The sequence below is a fragment of the Triticum dicoccoides genome, chromosome 2B (assembly GCF_002162155.2).
Source record: "Triticum dicoccoides isolate Atlit2015 ecotype Zavitan chromosome 2B, WEW_v2.0, whole genome shotgun sequence".
Lineage (NCBI taxonomy): Eukaryota > Viridiplantae > Streptophyta > Magnoliopsida > Poales > Poaceae > Triticum > Triticum dicoccoides.
The window spans coordinates 684,161,237-684,176,635 of record NC_041383.1 but is presented as its reverse complement, the minus strand read 5'-3'; the positions used below and the strand labels follow the sequence as shown (position 1 = coordinate 684,176,635).

General features: G+C 42.0%; 1 protein-coding gene and 1 long non-coding RNA gene across 6 annotated transcripts in view; one reads left to right on the top strand and one right to left on the bottom strand.

Annotated features, from left to right (window-relative positions):
* LOC119365595 (ribosome biogenesis protein BRX1 homolog 2-like) overlaps positions 1–15,299 on the bottom strand; it is a 22,687-nt gene extending 7,388 nt beyond the window's left edge. The window contains exons 1-14 of the mRNA XM_037631244.1: positions 15,012–15,299; positions 14,834–14,898; positions 14,341–14,375; positions 13,816–13,881; positions 12,680–12,762; positions 12,289–12,410; positions 12,176–12,182; positions 11,244–11,423; positions 10,970–11,133; positions 8,426–10,870; positions 1,803–2,170; positions 1,070–1,311; positions 821–962; positions 361–439 (exon numbers count right to left, since the gene is read on the bottom strand). Of these exons, the coding sequence (XP_037487141.1) occupies positions 361–439; positions 821–962; positions 1,070–1,272 (424 nt within the window). The 5' untranslated portion in view covers positions 1,273–1,311; positions 1,803–2,170; positions 8,426–10,870; ... (7 more) ...; positions 14,834–14,898; positions 15,012–15,299. The remainder of the gene's footprint in view (positions 1–360; positions 440–820; positions 963–1,069; positions 1,312–1,802; positions 2,171–8,425; positions 10,871–10,969; positions 11,134–11,243; positions 11,424–12,175; positions 12,183–12,288; positions 12,411–12,679; positions 12,763–13,815; positions 13,882–14,340; positions 14,376–14,833; positions 14,899–15,011) is intronic.
* Positions 2,645–8,049, top strand: LOC119365596. 5 transcript variants are annotated; one of them, XR_005175622.1, is made up of 9 exons: positions 2,645–3,337; positions 3,411–3,464; positions 3,551–3,652; positions 4,212–4,261; positions 4,338–4,423; positions 4,511–5,382; positions 5,648–5,720; positions 6,307–6,399; positions 6,540–8,049. It is a non-coding gene; the product is annotated as an uncharacterized LOC119365596 (long non-coding RNA). The 5 variants fall into 5 exon arrangements; XR_005175623.1 differs by having other exon boundaries at positions 2,649–3,337; positions 4,338–4,623; positions 5,107–5,382; positions 6,540–8,047; XR_005175625.1 differs by having other exon boundaries at positions 2,650–3,337; positions 5,112–5,382; positions 6,540–8,047.
* Positions 15,300–15,399: the final 100 nt, after the last annotated feature.

The following is a 15,399-nucleotide window of genomic DNA, read 5'->3' as shown; positions in this document are numbered from 1 at the left end:
GTGACGAACAACCCTCTGTTCTTGAACCAGCGCCAGAGAAGTTGAGATGGGGATGGGTGGGCGCCCCGCGCCGTTATCCAGTTACCGGGGCCAGACGCCAGGGTCCTTGGCGTCTGGCCCCTTTGCCACGTCAGCAGGTCAACGGGCAGGCGGACAGTGCGGGCCAGGGGCCAGACGCCAGGATCCGTGGCATCTGCTTCGCAACCCAGACGCCAGGGATGTTGGCGTCTCCTAAAAAGGTCAAAAACGAAATTTTTTTATAAGCGAGGTCAAATCGGGATTTTGTTAGCCAGAGAGGTCATAACAGTAATTTTGTCCTCGTAAAACAACTGAATAACTACTATTGGTGTGAGAGTATACCAGCATTGACTAGAAATTTCACTGATGGCCCTGCAGGGGACTTGACCATCCAAAGGTAAAGATCTTTCTGTTTTCTGCACTGCAATATACACACAGAAGATGCTTCAATACAAGAATTAGCAACTCTAGTGCATATTTAAATTGTCTAATTTTGGAGCGATAGTAAAACAACGTGGAGTTGACAACTTTTAAACATTGTGAAACACATAACAGACAGTGTGGATTACAAAGCTCAGTAAGGTTCACATGAGAACAATGATACGGATCAGAGCTAACTTTGAAGTTGATTTCACACCAGAAACGACTAACCTGTTCCATGTTAAATGCAGTATGATTTAGCAACCGTTAATGTTCCTAGTATGTAGTTCTCCTATCGAAGTAGGCAACCTTGAGCTGGTCGAAGGTAAACTATTTCCATCAAGCTAGCAAGCAAGCAGCGAGCATAGTACTTGTGTAGTACCTCGAAAAAGAGGCAGCTTGAGCAGCTCCTGAGCTCGACCAGCTCGTTGAGCGCGCTGCCCTTGCTCTGCTTGGACTCAACCTTGTTGTCCTTCTTGGCATGCGGCAGCAATGACACCACGTTCTGCATTAGATGCCGGTACCTACGCACACCGCAAACCAATCCGCAAAACAATCAACAACCCCCACAAAAGCATTGGTCTAACAACCACCACCACAGAACTCCGAGCAGAGAGGGTAACACGCTCACCTGTAAATGATGCGGCGGGAGCACGTAATGAGCACCTTCTCCTTGTTCCGGAAGAGCGGCCCTGCGTCCTTAGAAGCAGGCTCGTCAGCCGAGTCCTTGAACCCGAAGAGGGTGCGTTCCGGCCGCTCTGGCGCAGAGTCGTCAGGCTTCTCTACGGCAGCAGGGGCGGAAGCATCGGAGCTGCGCTTCCTCTTCTTCGCCATGGGGTGAGACGCTGGGGCTTCAGCACTTGAGGGCTAAATCTATGTAAACATTAACGCTAATTATTAGATAACAGAATCACGACGAGCACAAATGTTGGTATCGCAGATGCGTCACATATCAATAATCCATTCACATTGCTGATGAAGCACCCATACATCTGGATTTATCACCCAACAAAGAACACTTGCGTGCAAGAGACCGTTTATAGAAAGAAAGAAAATGCATTGCTTGGCGAAAAGAGACCCTATACTTAATCGACAGCAAGTCATTTGTTTACCCAATGGCCAGCCAGCGGCACAAAGATTTTGTGTTCTTACAAATACATATACGCATGCTCGGTTGCACTACTAATCTTTTTTTTTTTTTTTGCGGGTGATTGCACTACTAATCAGTGTGCAGTGTGGAACTTGTACGGCCGCAGAACGCAGGCCACGCCGAACTGCCACCACGGTTGGACGGGTGTGGGCACACGGAGCATACGCATGCTTGGTTCAACTGCTACCGGGGGAGAGGGCCCGGGTGGCTTTACCTATGCCGGAGTCGGAGAAGAAGCGGCCACCGGAGGCGCAGCGACTGAGCGCCGGCGCAGGCAGAGCGGTTGCTCCCCCGAAGCACGGCCGGCAATAACGCTGCGGTGGCCCTGTTCGGCGGTTCGTCCGGTGCACATGATAATGCAAAATTCAGTGCTTGGCCATAGCCGCCAGCATGCATGGGTTTGAGTTTGACGATCAAATTCATTGGTACAGTCGCCCGCACTAGCTAGTCTTCCCCTTTCCAAAGGTCAGCAAACTCATCAGGCTCCAAGGTGTTCTCCATCTCGTGCATCTTCCTCCTCACCTTGGCCTTCACCTTCTTGGCGTACTTGCCTGCCTTCTTCCGCTTCTCCAGTGCGCGGATCTGGCGCTCCAAATAAACAAAACCCTCGTTACAAATGGCGGGAAACGCTTTATTGCATCTGAATTAAATACAGGATGCCGTCAAAATCCTGGTGAACACGTGAGAAGTAAATCCTTTTCCCCAGAACCACAAAGATACTAATACTGCCAGACTATGCATGCATGACACTAAAATACTTTTAAGGCGGACGAGTTACTTAGGTCCAACAAACCGAGAACAGAATGGAGCAGTAATGTACAAGGAGTGCTGTATCTGGAAGAAATTAAACACATTAACGGTCGCGCAAAGGGCGCACCCTCGCTTGTTCCACCTCATCGTTTTTTTTTTTTTGAGGGTATCATCGTTTTTACTGTGCCAGCGAGAGGGAAAAAAAATACTTTGCTAGGTTTGCCTTTCGCGGCCCCGCCGCGTCGTTTGCTTCGCCCCCACGCCCCCACCCCTTCTCCCTTGACGCACGCAGCCTCTCCTCCCCTCCCAAAAATTTCTCTCTTGTTTGCCGCGGCCACCGCCTCGCCTCGTCGGCCCATCCCAGGTCCTCCGGCGCCGGCCACCGAAGAAGGAAGCAAACTCCACATCCAGTCGTCCTCCTCTCTACCCAGGCACGTCGCCTCCTTCCCTCCCCTTCCCTCACTCCCTGCTCCTTCTCTGCCGCTCCTACCCCTTTCTTTTCTCAATCCGGATCTGTGGAGGTGGCCGGCAGAGAGGACGGTCATGGCAGGAGTGCTCAACGCGGGGACGGCAGATCGATCTGCGGAGCTGCCTTATGCCGGCTTCCTCACCATGCTGCGACCACCGCCTCCGCAGGCCAGTCGTTGATGTTACTCTTCAGCAGAGGCGAGATTGGGTAGGAGCACGGGCGAGTGGGAGGCGTGGTGCTGCGAAGATGTGGCACACGTCACAGACAGGAAGAGGGTGTGGCGTGAGGAGATGGGCGGCGACACCATTCGCTGGCTCCTGTAGCAGTCGGAGCAGCCTATCGTTGCCCCTTGGGCACAGGCACGGTGCCCTCGATCGCCACCACCGTCAATGGCTTGCTCCGCATCCCATCGACCAATCGAGTCGCCATCGGCCGGAGGGATCAATCTGTTCTTCCTACCCCTGCATTTGTTGTCCCTATCGAGATGCTAAATCCAGCTGAGCTTTGATTTTCACATGGCACATGTGCTGGTAAGGGTAAAATAGGAGTTTGAGTTGTATTGTGAAGTACACAAACTGACATATGCTCTCTTGTAAAATACAGATTGAACCTGATCCAATGACCTATCCCCCGAGGCCTGGAGAAATTATTTATGATGTATGTAGATAACTACCTCTATACCAATTGTTGCAGCATGTCCCTACAAGTTCCACTGTTTTTCTCATTTTGCTTGGTTAATGCAGTTCTATATGAAGACGGGGTTTTGTAAGTTTATTGAAAGATGCAAGTTTCACCATCCAGTTGATTGGTATGCACCTGATTGCATTGCAAAATGAAGGAGAGAGGTAACATCAAGAAATAATCCCACTAAACTGTTGTCAATTCAGGATATAAATGTATCCGTGCTTCTTTTTGCACACATTTGCTGTTTGTTGTATGCTTCAGAATTAGCTTGTGATGTGTTCAGTTTGTAGCAAATGTTGGCCTGCCCTTTTTACATTAAATATGCACTGCTAATGGCACCATGCTCCAACCTTGTATTCAAATTGAACAATCAAATTCGGATTGCCATCTGCAAGATTGAGTAAATCTGTATATCATCACAACTCAAAGTTTAAAAATATTGTTATGCTAAATACCCCCGATAGTCTCAGTGGTTTGTGGTTCATTAGGATCATCATTTGTGATTCGCATCAAAATTGTTTATGCATGGAGAAAATTACTTGGATCAAGTTGGTTTGGAGTTGGATAACCAGACCTTTTGTGCATTTAAGTGTCTTGACATTGATTGGTGTTCCAGTTTCATCTAATTTTCCACATGTCGAGTACTGAAAGGATCGATGACCATTTTGTTAAATTAACAAAGATAATTGTTGCATGTAACTGCTGTTGTGTCTTCACCAGTTCCAAATACACGGAGTTGGCTCAATTGTACGAGAAGTACAAGGACCTGGGTATGATTTATTTTATATAAATAGTCCTTGATTTTCAGTTATGATAGATTATGCTAACAATTTGATGTGACTACAGGTTTTGAGAATTGAGATCTTTGATTTCCCATGCAACCAGTTTGGTGGGTAGGTACCAGCTGGTACTGATGAGGAATATTTGCGCTCGTAAGTCCGAGTATCCTATTTTTGACAAGGCAAATGGGTGCTTGATACTTCATCCTTCCTTTGTTTTGTTGGTCTCTCTGTTTCAAGCTGAAAGAAACAATTGCTTCAGTGTACAATGTACACCACGACTGCTTCCATGAACAGTTATTATAATGATGTTTGCCCGGGCACTTCTGTTGTCTCCACCCCGTCCCACTGAGGTAACAGCAGCTGGATTGTATTCATCCAGCGCACAATCAGTTCTGTGTATTGCCAAATCAATCAATCCAACAAGGGTAGGGAGGGATCCTTCACAATTTCATCTAGATCCGCCCATGTATGTGTTAGTGTTCAAGATCACTTAGGTTATTTTTGTCGTACTACTAGGAACTTGTTAATCAGTGGCACTCTTCTTTCAAGCTCTATAAAATTCAGGCTCAAGCCTACCTTCTTATGATTGTAATTGAGTAGTTTTTCATACTAATGAGAGATAATAATCAATAAAAGCTTACTAGTGATTCATGTTTTTCTTACTAATGGTTCATGATTTATTTACTGAAATAGTCGACTATTAGGCAAATTTATTGGTAGATTTGACGAATAATTTTGCATCACGCCTTGTCCATTCTTTTTATATATTTTAACCGATCTGTTAAGTAACATGCCCTTTGTTAATCTCCATCTGTTTTGCCTTCTTTAAAAAGGTTAGCATATAGAACATGAAATCTGTGAGCAAAGACAGCCAAAATGTTGATTCCAACCAAAGATTGCTGGCTACAATGTGTGACCATTTTGGGTCAGTAAACTGTGTGAGACGGGCCAAGAATGGACGCTATCTTGCTTCAGGATCAGACGATCAAGCTATCCTAATTCATGAAGGGAAAGCTGGTTCCAGTACATCTGAGTTTGGAACTGGAGAGCCAGCAGATATAGGAAATTGGAAGGTCGTTATGATCTTAAGGGGGCATACTGCAAATGTGGTAATTATCTTCCAAAGTTTTAGTCTGGATGTTTTTCTTTCCAATTTTTGGAAACACGATCAGAACTTGAATTGTTACCTGCAATCCTTAGGTCTTTCCTATTAAACATCTTTCTGTTTCTTATGCCTAAAGTGGGTAGATCTGTATGTGGTAATTATCTGCCAAAATTTCAGAGTTGTCTTTCTTCCCCAAATTTTGAATTGTTACAGTGATCCTTAATCTTTTGTATTAATCATATATCTGTTTCTTATATATTTTCATGCAGCTGCAGAAGACAGAGGCGAAGATGTCCTTATTTGCAGATGTCATCTGTGTGGCCCTGCGCACAAGAGAATACAGTGAGTCAGCATGTGCTCTCTATTTTGTATGCAATCTAGGTGATATAAACTCTGAACTCGATGTTGGTTATCACAATCAGACTTTAGTTGTGCCAACTGACTGTCCTTCACCCCGGCAGTCTCGCCATTAGTGTCCCCGTGCTCCCTTTTGCCCTTGCGGGTCTACTGGATAAGTTGTAGACTGTGTATGGATAAGTAGGATATATGTCTGCTAGGTGCAAGTTTGTAATTTTGTTTTAATTGTAGAGACATGTAGGTCCTTTATTTGTATTTCGGGCTCTTGTACTAATGTTCAGGGCAGTGGAAATGTTGTATAATAATCTGTACGTAGTTGAGACTAAGAACAGAACGATGACATGTTTGTTTTTGGGCATAAATTTATCATGGGGTGGGGATTGTAAAGGAATAAGGGAGGTTGATATTCTTTTAATGTTTTTAATTCAACTCTACCATAGTTATATGGAATGCTCTACTTCCAAACAGTTGCATGGACATGTCCACTGTCCATACAAAATGAACTCAAGTTTTCTGCAAATATTGTATATTAACCAAAGATGATTTTTATGTCATCCAAATGGTTTTACAGGTACACAACAATGATGAGGTCAGAGCCTTGTTTAAGCAAGTGCAAGGAGAAGTTCCTGGATCGCCTATATTTATTATGAAGGTGGCATCTGAGGTGATACATGATACACTGATAACAGTAATTATTTTCTGTTGCATCTTTGTGTTACTCATGTTCAGTATTCAGCAAGTGCTTCTTCTATACTGAGAGAGTTTATTTATCTACAATCTTGCCTTTCTGTTCTTTCTTTGTAGAGCCAACATCTAGAGGTTCATTTGCTCTGTAACAAGCATGACAACGTGGCAGCACTGCACAGTCGAGACTGTAGTGTTCAAAGAAGGCACCAAAAGGTTAGTTATTCTCCTGAAACATTGTGTTGTTCAATATCAGTTCTGTAGGAATTAGTCTGAGCCAAACATTTGTGTAGTGAGTATTGGTAGATGTTCTACAGCTTCAGGGAATTACAACTTCATTGGACGATGTAGCAATAATATACTGTTTAGCAAAGTGCAAAATGTTACACGAGCTATACAAAATTTAATTCTTAGGATTTTCTCCAATGGAATCATTTATTTCTGTCAGTTATACTTACACTGTACTAAATAGTTGGATGTTGCATTTTGAATTCAAGAACAAACTTTTTCTTCCTGTACTGATATATGTGTTGGGACGTCGGCCTCTCTCTCCCTGAGCTAGCGCGCCGCCGAACGGCAGGGCCCGTCCATTGGGTTTCCTTATCATTTGTCTTATGATTCGAGGTGCGCTTGTGCGTGCGCACGATTTCGTCTTGGTTTCTGGCGAGCGACCGAGATCTGCTCTGCTCTGCTCGGTGCCGGAAAACTCGAGGTTTCAATTGAGGTCTGTTCGTTCCTTCGATAGAAGCCGATTCAGTTGAGCCCTTATATTGCTGCTGCGGCTTCCAATAATTGATGCGTAACAATTCTGAGATACACATACTGATGCTCCTTCATGCAAATATTGCTTATTCTTGATTGAAATGGCATCAAATCAAGTAAAAATGAGTATTCGTTGATCCATGCCACATCTGTTGAATGTGACCTCTTGGTCCTCCCTATTTTCAATCTATTTTTGGTGTTGTTACCAGGTTATGAAAGGCTAAAACTCTGTAGTTAAAATGTCAAATTTAAACCTAAGCTCCATGTAAGTTTCACTGGTATTAAGTTGCTGATAATTGAGTTGTTTATACGAAGTAACTTTATTGTGCAATCCATTTGCCATTTATTGGTTTTTCTATAATGTATTCACCATTTTAATTTTGCAAGTAATTCTCACTTTCTTACCTATACATGATGGTCCTAACTTTCCTTTTTAGATCAGACCCTGTTCCAAATATGATCGAAATGAATCCAATACTAATTATGATTTGCAAACAGGATTTTGAAGTATTAACTATAACTCTACACTCTACAGTAAGATGTGCAGAGTACAACAATGGTCAAGTTCAAAATAGGCCATTTTAGCTAATGAAGTATTCTTTTACAGCTTACATTCTGTAGTACATTTGGTCTAAATAAATGAAGAGACCTCCTGTACAAGCAACTTTTGATAAACACTAATCAAATCATTCTTGTGAAATCCGTAGAGTATTTCTGTTGTTTCTTAATGTAGGCATATTTTATTACTGAGTTATTTTGGTGTATGTCCAATCTTGTATTTCAAGTTGAGGCATACAATCGGAATTCACAATGTATGAATTGCACTGAATGTTCGGATCCACTGGTGTCCAAAAACAACAGGATGCCATGCACTAAGAACCCATCCATTCTGAATGTTCCGTTCGGCCTACAGGAAACCGAAGCGTCCGAAAAGCACAGTATTATAATCAGATTCGTACTACGACAAAGCAGCGAATGGTGGTGGTGGTGGAGGCAAAAACAATTAGATTCGGATTTCTGCTTCTGATTTGGTTTTTAGTAGGTTGCTTGGATCGTCATGCATTGGTTTAGTGACCAACAGCAAACCAGGCAATAATACAAGCTACTCCCTTCGTCCCATAATATAAGAGCGTTCTTGATACTAGTGTCAGAAACGTTCTTATATTATGAGATCGGAGGGGGTAGTTAGCAGTCCACAATAAGCCGAATCCATGATTGATCTGATTGATAATGTAGTACGGTACCTGGGCAAATGACCACGGACTCCTCGCGGGCGACCTGGGTGCAGAAGTCGACGTCGTCGGCGATGCCGTCCAAGCAGGAGAGGTCCAGCTTCACCATGAAGAACATGGACCCCTCCGGCTTGTGAGGGCAGGTGATGCACTCGATGCCGTCCACCTTCCGGTAGCATATCTCCGCCGCCTCCCTCATCACGTCCATGGCGTTGTCGAAGAAGGCCTTGTCCGTGTTGGCGATGATCTGCGGCAGAGCTCCCTGCACGAACGTCACGGCGTCCACCAAGATGGCACAGTAGCTCATGATCGACTGTAGGACCTGATGAAGAAATTTGGAGGTTGTCGGTCAGCCTGAGGAGAGGATTGCACCCCCGTGACTCACCAGATTTTGGAGCTTGGTTGGGGTAAAGAAAAAGAAGGGAGGTAGTGCGTACGTTCTTGTCCCTGAGGACCCCATTGGGATCGGTGGCTGTGATAATGTCGCCTGTTCATATTTCTTTATAACAATAGTATTACGCTATTTAATTAAACAAAGAGAAAAAGAAATATGCTCTAGATAGTATAAAGCTAGCAGCAAGGTATACCCTGCTGGATCAAACAGGATCGATGGACTAATGATGCATTTATGATCTTAACCTGACTGACAAATAATCAGACATTACAATGTACAATGCAAAGACGGCCATACATTTTTGTGGAAGTATTAGCATACAAAAGCTAGAGTAAAAGACACATACGCTGCATTGAAGAAACTATATTCTGGAAATGCGTACGCATCATTGTTCATTTCATTAAATCAAGTCCAAATGATAAGCCGGACTCACACTGTAAAGTGTTTACTTACCATGACCCGACCCCCGACCACTTCTTTGATGTTCTGAATTTCTAAGCCAACATTTTCACCCACTGCTCTTTTCATGACCAAGCAAAAGAGTTCAGGACATGTTAGTATAATTGACACTTATTGTCAGGAAGTGAAAAATCAAATATATGGTGTAGCTGGAAAATGAACCCTAAATTTAGTATTGGATAATTCAGTACCGATGTGAAAATGAAAGCATTGGATACTAAATGAATCCTAAATTTAGTATCTGCAACCTGCAACATCTACAACTATTAATAGTTATCAAATGTATCTTGGAATTAATTGAATATGAAGCAATAGAAAAGGATAAAACAAAGCCAGACCTTCATTGAGTTGTTAGGAATTATGGTGCAGACTCAGACTGAAATTTTCTAACTGAAGTAACAAATCTCAACAAATGGCAAGCTGCGCTCAACCAATCAAACAAGTGTTTTCCTTAACTTTCAATGCCCAAGAAACAATACATGTATATGACACTCGCACGAAAGCAAAACTTTCCAGCTTGAATCAGGATCAATCCTTGTTGGCCATGAGGATATCACTCAACTTTGAACTATGTCTGACCCTCCTTGAGTGACATTCCATAGAAATTTCCATGCACCTTTGGCCATTTAAACAAGACAAATAGTAACACAAACCTGCAAAAGAACCAGTGAACCTCCCTTGAGAACAGAGAAACAGGAAGCATGAGAGGCAAAACTAGAGGGGGAGGGCCCAAAGAGGGGATCTTCTCATTGTCGCATCGACAACATACGCTCGAGGCACGTCTCACTGGAATCGGCCAAACCGTACACCGATAAAGAAGAAACGATCAGCAACATATGTGAAAAGGTCCAACACCTTGCAAAATTTTGGTAGCTACTTCAGTAGTGAACTATATGTTCTGGTTTCGGAGATAAATGCTAATTTCAGTTCCATGGGATGATTCTCAGTGCCAAGTTCAATACTCTCATGGAATTGAAGTCGGAGTATACAATAGTGTCCAATGAATGTCCAAAATGCTAGTTTCGGTTCCATGACATACAACACAAATGATACAAGTCTAGCAGGGTTTGAGACAACACACAGTAATCAAACATAGAAATGCACAGCCTAGAAATATGTAGAAGCAGTCATGAAATAAGTAGTACTAAAGCTGTCAGTCTAGCACTATATCATAACCTCACTGAAATCCAACGAAGCAGCACCAAACTTCTGCTTACAGACTTCCAATGAAGCACTTTATTCCAAAATCTCAATACAGCAACCTTCTACTCCCTCAGTTCCAAAATAGATGACCCAACTTTGTACTAACTTTGTATTAAAGTTGGTACAAAATTGAGTCATCTATTTTGGAACGGAGGGAATATAAGATAATAAAATTCTTTTGACAGCCAAGCAACCTCCTCTGTATGCTAACTACAGGGTATCAGCAAATCAATACTCATTCCACAAGAGATAAATTGTATGCTCCTTAGAAAAGCACCATATTCAAATATTTATCCAACGAATTTCTAAAATATGCAGGTTGTGACTTGGAAGTAATGCCTGCAAATTCACTTTATCAAGAATCACAAGAGGAGCAGCAAGTCCAGAAACTGTCCTGTACTCTGCAATACCAAGAGGACAGTTAGAAGGTGTGCATTATCTTCACCAGATTATCACTGATGTGAAGATACTCATATGGAGATAAAAAAGAAAATGCATACCCATCCCTATTTCAAGGGTTCCTTCATGTAGACGTTGCAATTTGCAACAACCATGTTTCTGAAATTTAGAAGCCTGATATACCAACATCAACAGAGTAGGCTAAGCTAACATAATACATTCAAATCAAATAAATCCCTAGATGTACACTTGCTTCTCACGATCCCTGCAAATAGAAGGAACACAAATGAGAGATGGAGATACATAGATAGCAAGACCATGACGAGGTTAATGCATCATTATCTTGGGAGCTTGGAGGGGGAGAGGCTGACGGACCAGATCTAGGACTCCACCGGTGAGATAGTAGAAGATGCGCCGTCGTAGTGCGAGGTCGTGAGCGGCGGTTCTTCCTCCTCTATGTCGGCTGCGCCTGCGCACACAACCCAGCTGCCGCGCCGCCGACAGGGACAATCCAATCCATCATCTGCCACGTCGTCGTCTTCTGCGCCACTACTCCTGAATTGGTGATCAAGACTTATCAGGATAACATGATTAATTGAGCACCTAAGTACGACAATATTATTGTTAGAGATTCAACGACAATAAACATATATGGTCTATGTTCTGGAGATAATCGTGTCAGGTACATAAAACTTGTAGTTAAGTATTATTTTTTATGCATCAGTAAATTACAGTGTTAATATAAGCATTTGATATGGCAAGAAACAATCGTGAACAAGGCTATAAATGTATTGATCGAAGAACCATGTTTATATATTTCGGAATGAACGGATTTAGTTCTGATGTAATGATCTTTAGCTTTGAAGCATATTTAGTAAGTGAATGAAAAGTAAATGAACGTTACAAATGATCTTTGTAAATTGTAGTTTGAGGCAAGCATATGAAAAGAAAGAAATCTATTCGGATCAAGCTGAAACAAATGTATCTTTTAAGAAGTTGTTTTTGGTTGACAGGACAACATCCACGATATGCACATATCTTTTTATTTGCAACAAAACCAACGCACCATGTAAAGAACTCAGGTAGACAATTTACAAAAAGAGAAGACATGCAGAACTCATCTCACCCCCTTTGTGCAACACGCATGAATCAAAAATTTAAAAACTTGAACTATGACAGGCATAATGGCTACAGCTAAGCATCCATATAATTAATCACGAAGGAAAAATCTAAAACAATGACTAAAGTAGATTACTATAATTCTTGGTAAAGGCATTCATGTAAATCAAACAGTAGGTGAAACTAACCCTTAACCTGCAAACAGCAGATTTGAAGTGGCAATCGGTGAGCTAGTGCATGAAAAGCTTTTCTGAACTTTTTGGTAGAAGCTTCGATGAAAATAGAGTTTGAAGTCTTGTACCAGATGGTTCACGCCGCCGTTCAGTGCGACTGGCGGGCCATAGTGTGTTGCTGGCGCCGGTCACCAGGGCATTGCAAAGAACACCAATTCAGGATGTGTCCTCTGCAGCCTTCCACCGTTGCCTACCAAGTTAAAGTAAAGAAAGAGAATATTGTGAGACTTTCTAGCCTGACATTTCCCTCGTAAATCATCATTATAAAATGAGTGCCAGGTATCAGAAGAGCCAAACATGGATGAGCAGGAATCAGCAACTATTATAAATCCTCTCAAAATTCCGAAATCACGAACCACATGCCCCAAAACAACCAATCTCCAGTTCTCCACCAAATCTCTCAGCACATCAAAATTATAAAATTACATTACCTACATGTTTGGTTACACCTCAGCTTACCATGACAGTATCTTGAACAGGAGGTACAGTTTCATATCAGCCGATCTTGGCTTCCCTGAACATTCAGTTTGCAGCTCCAACTTCTGCAAAGAAATTCAGAATAGCCTTGTTAGTTCATTTTCTGTAAAAGTTTGCCAAGCTACAATCCATTAATTCAATCAGACTTGCACCAATTTATTTGATAGATAACACGATAACAAACACTTTTTTTACAAATTATAAAAAATAAAGTTATTTATTTTGTTTTCAAATATCATATTCCTTTTTAACTTTACTTATTTAGTCACACTTACACTGAATTTTGTTAGTGCGCAATAGGACACTGAACAGTTATGCACAACTTGAACAAAGAGCAAAGCATATACAGTTCTCTCATCAATTGGGTGCCCCAGAAGAAGATAAAAAAAATGTCATTTAAAAAAAGAAACTGAAATTTTCTGTAATGAGTAGTTACACTAACAATGACGGAGCACAAAGAGCATAACTGAATAAATTTAGGAACACCTTAAAACTTGTTCCTCCCTTTTTAGGTCTATTTACTCAAATCAGATTTGCACTGAGTTTTAAGTATACAACAAACATTTCTCCACAAATTAGAATTTTCAACTTTACTTGTTCAGTAACACAGAATTGCACTCACTACATATGATAAACGATAACAATGCCTGACATTTTCAATTCTACGCAGAGCAGAACTTTGTAAATACTTCTTCATACATACAATTTGCAGGATAATACTCATTTACTACAGTTTATACTGAAAAGTAAAAAGGAAATTGAACAAATATTCGAGCGAAAACAGTTGTGGAACCTAAAGTTAACTCACTGAAAAAGTATGATGTGATGGTGTACACTAACTGATTTCTCTGATCATCTCCTTGCTTGTACATAGTATATATTCATAAATTAGATGGAGGAAAGAAAACGTGTACATAATATTGGAAGCAGACAACAAAATCTACATGATTTCCCATTTATGTACTCTCTTCGCCTCCATCCATGCCACATCGCTACTGTAAGTTAGTTATGATTTAGCTAGCACTAAGTCTTGTGTGACAATGATAATTAAATTATTTAGCTCATTCTTATGCAGTGCAATCTGCCATAACCAACAACATCAAAACGGAGGATATAACCTTTTAGTACCAGGAGAACCTGTAGTGCGCCTTTTTCTCCGATATGCATCGTACAGTGCGCTTCTCCTAGGAAAAAGTAAGATACAAATTAAATGAAATATAGACAGAGTACAGAAAATTATAGGAATGTCTGAATGTCCATTGCCTGCACCAGCAGGTATTAAATATTTGAATCAAAATTAAGAAATTAAACTCATGGGAAAAAATGTAGATCAAGTAGAGAGACTGAAGCGGGGATCATAAGGCGATGAACTGAAAAGAACAACAAGGTGCCGTGATGCAGTTTCTGAGAAGAACACAAATGACCAAATTTCGACAATACATAAGTACCTGAAGCCAAAAGGATATAATTTGTATGAAGCTAAGTCTAAGATGTAGCTAAAATTGGTACATGCTTATAACTATGATGATACACAGAATCTCTGATTTATAAGGATGTGAGCTAATAATAAGAATAAGAGAAACATTATAAACTGAGTACACTGAAAAAGTCTGTAATGTGAAGTGCCGGTCATCGATTTGCACCTCTGATCACCGCCTTGTACTTGTTGCTGACGTACCTGCACACGAACCACCCAATCTATAAACTTTGAGACTGAGATAGCTAATCTGAAATTTATACAAATGGTACCTATGAGCTTGCATTGATACGATTGTGGAAATTATATTGCAAGGCACCAAAATGTTGTTGAATCAACCAAGTAATGACAACCTGAGTAAAAAATGTGTGGTTTCGTGATATTCTAGAAATATCGTCTTATCCAGATGTGACACAGTTGGCAGGATTGTAAGAATCATCACATAATCATGTAAGGTGCTTCCCCCAGATCCAGTTATGCAGAGGAACATGGAGGAGCACTAAGAAATAAGTCTGGTCATTACAAAACTAAGCACAAGAAAATCCAGAGCAGCCAAAGTTTGAAAGGCTAGCAAACTTCTTTGCCCAGAATCATCTAAAACAAGCCCAGCCAAATAGAATCTCACACAATTAGGCCACAGTCCAAGAGAAAGAGATAACCTCTCCTTCTTCCTTGCGAGGTTTCAGATCCTCCATGTCGAGTTCTTCAGCCGCGTGTTCCTCTCCTGCGGAATCCGCAGTACAGGGGGGATCAATCAAGGAGTTAAAATTCTGAAGATTAAATGCCAAACCATCATCCAACACCTACAGGGGAGGGGAAGGGGGAGTGGAGGCGCACCTTGAAGATTTCCATGGCGTCCAAAGAAGAAGCTCCTCCTAGAGCAGCTCCATCGCGAATCCATGGGAAAAAATGGATCATTGACGAGCTCCTCTCCCCGAGAAACGATGAGGATCTGCAACAGCGCCCCCTGCAATCGCTGCTAGCCCGGAACATGTGCCTCATCTGCGCGGAAGAGGAGACGCAGGGGAGGAGAATCGAGAGAGGAGAGGAGAGGAAGCGGCGGTGTCAAAGAGAGAAGGGGCTCGTGCGGAGACCCCCAGGCTAGGTCTTGCTCAATTGCGTCTCCCCTGGTAGTGCCCGTCCCCTTTTACCCGTTTATTTTTCTCTCTCTCTAGTACAGTAAAAAAGATGCGGTGGCTAGCGCGAGGAGCCGCCCATGATGCAC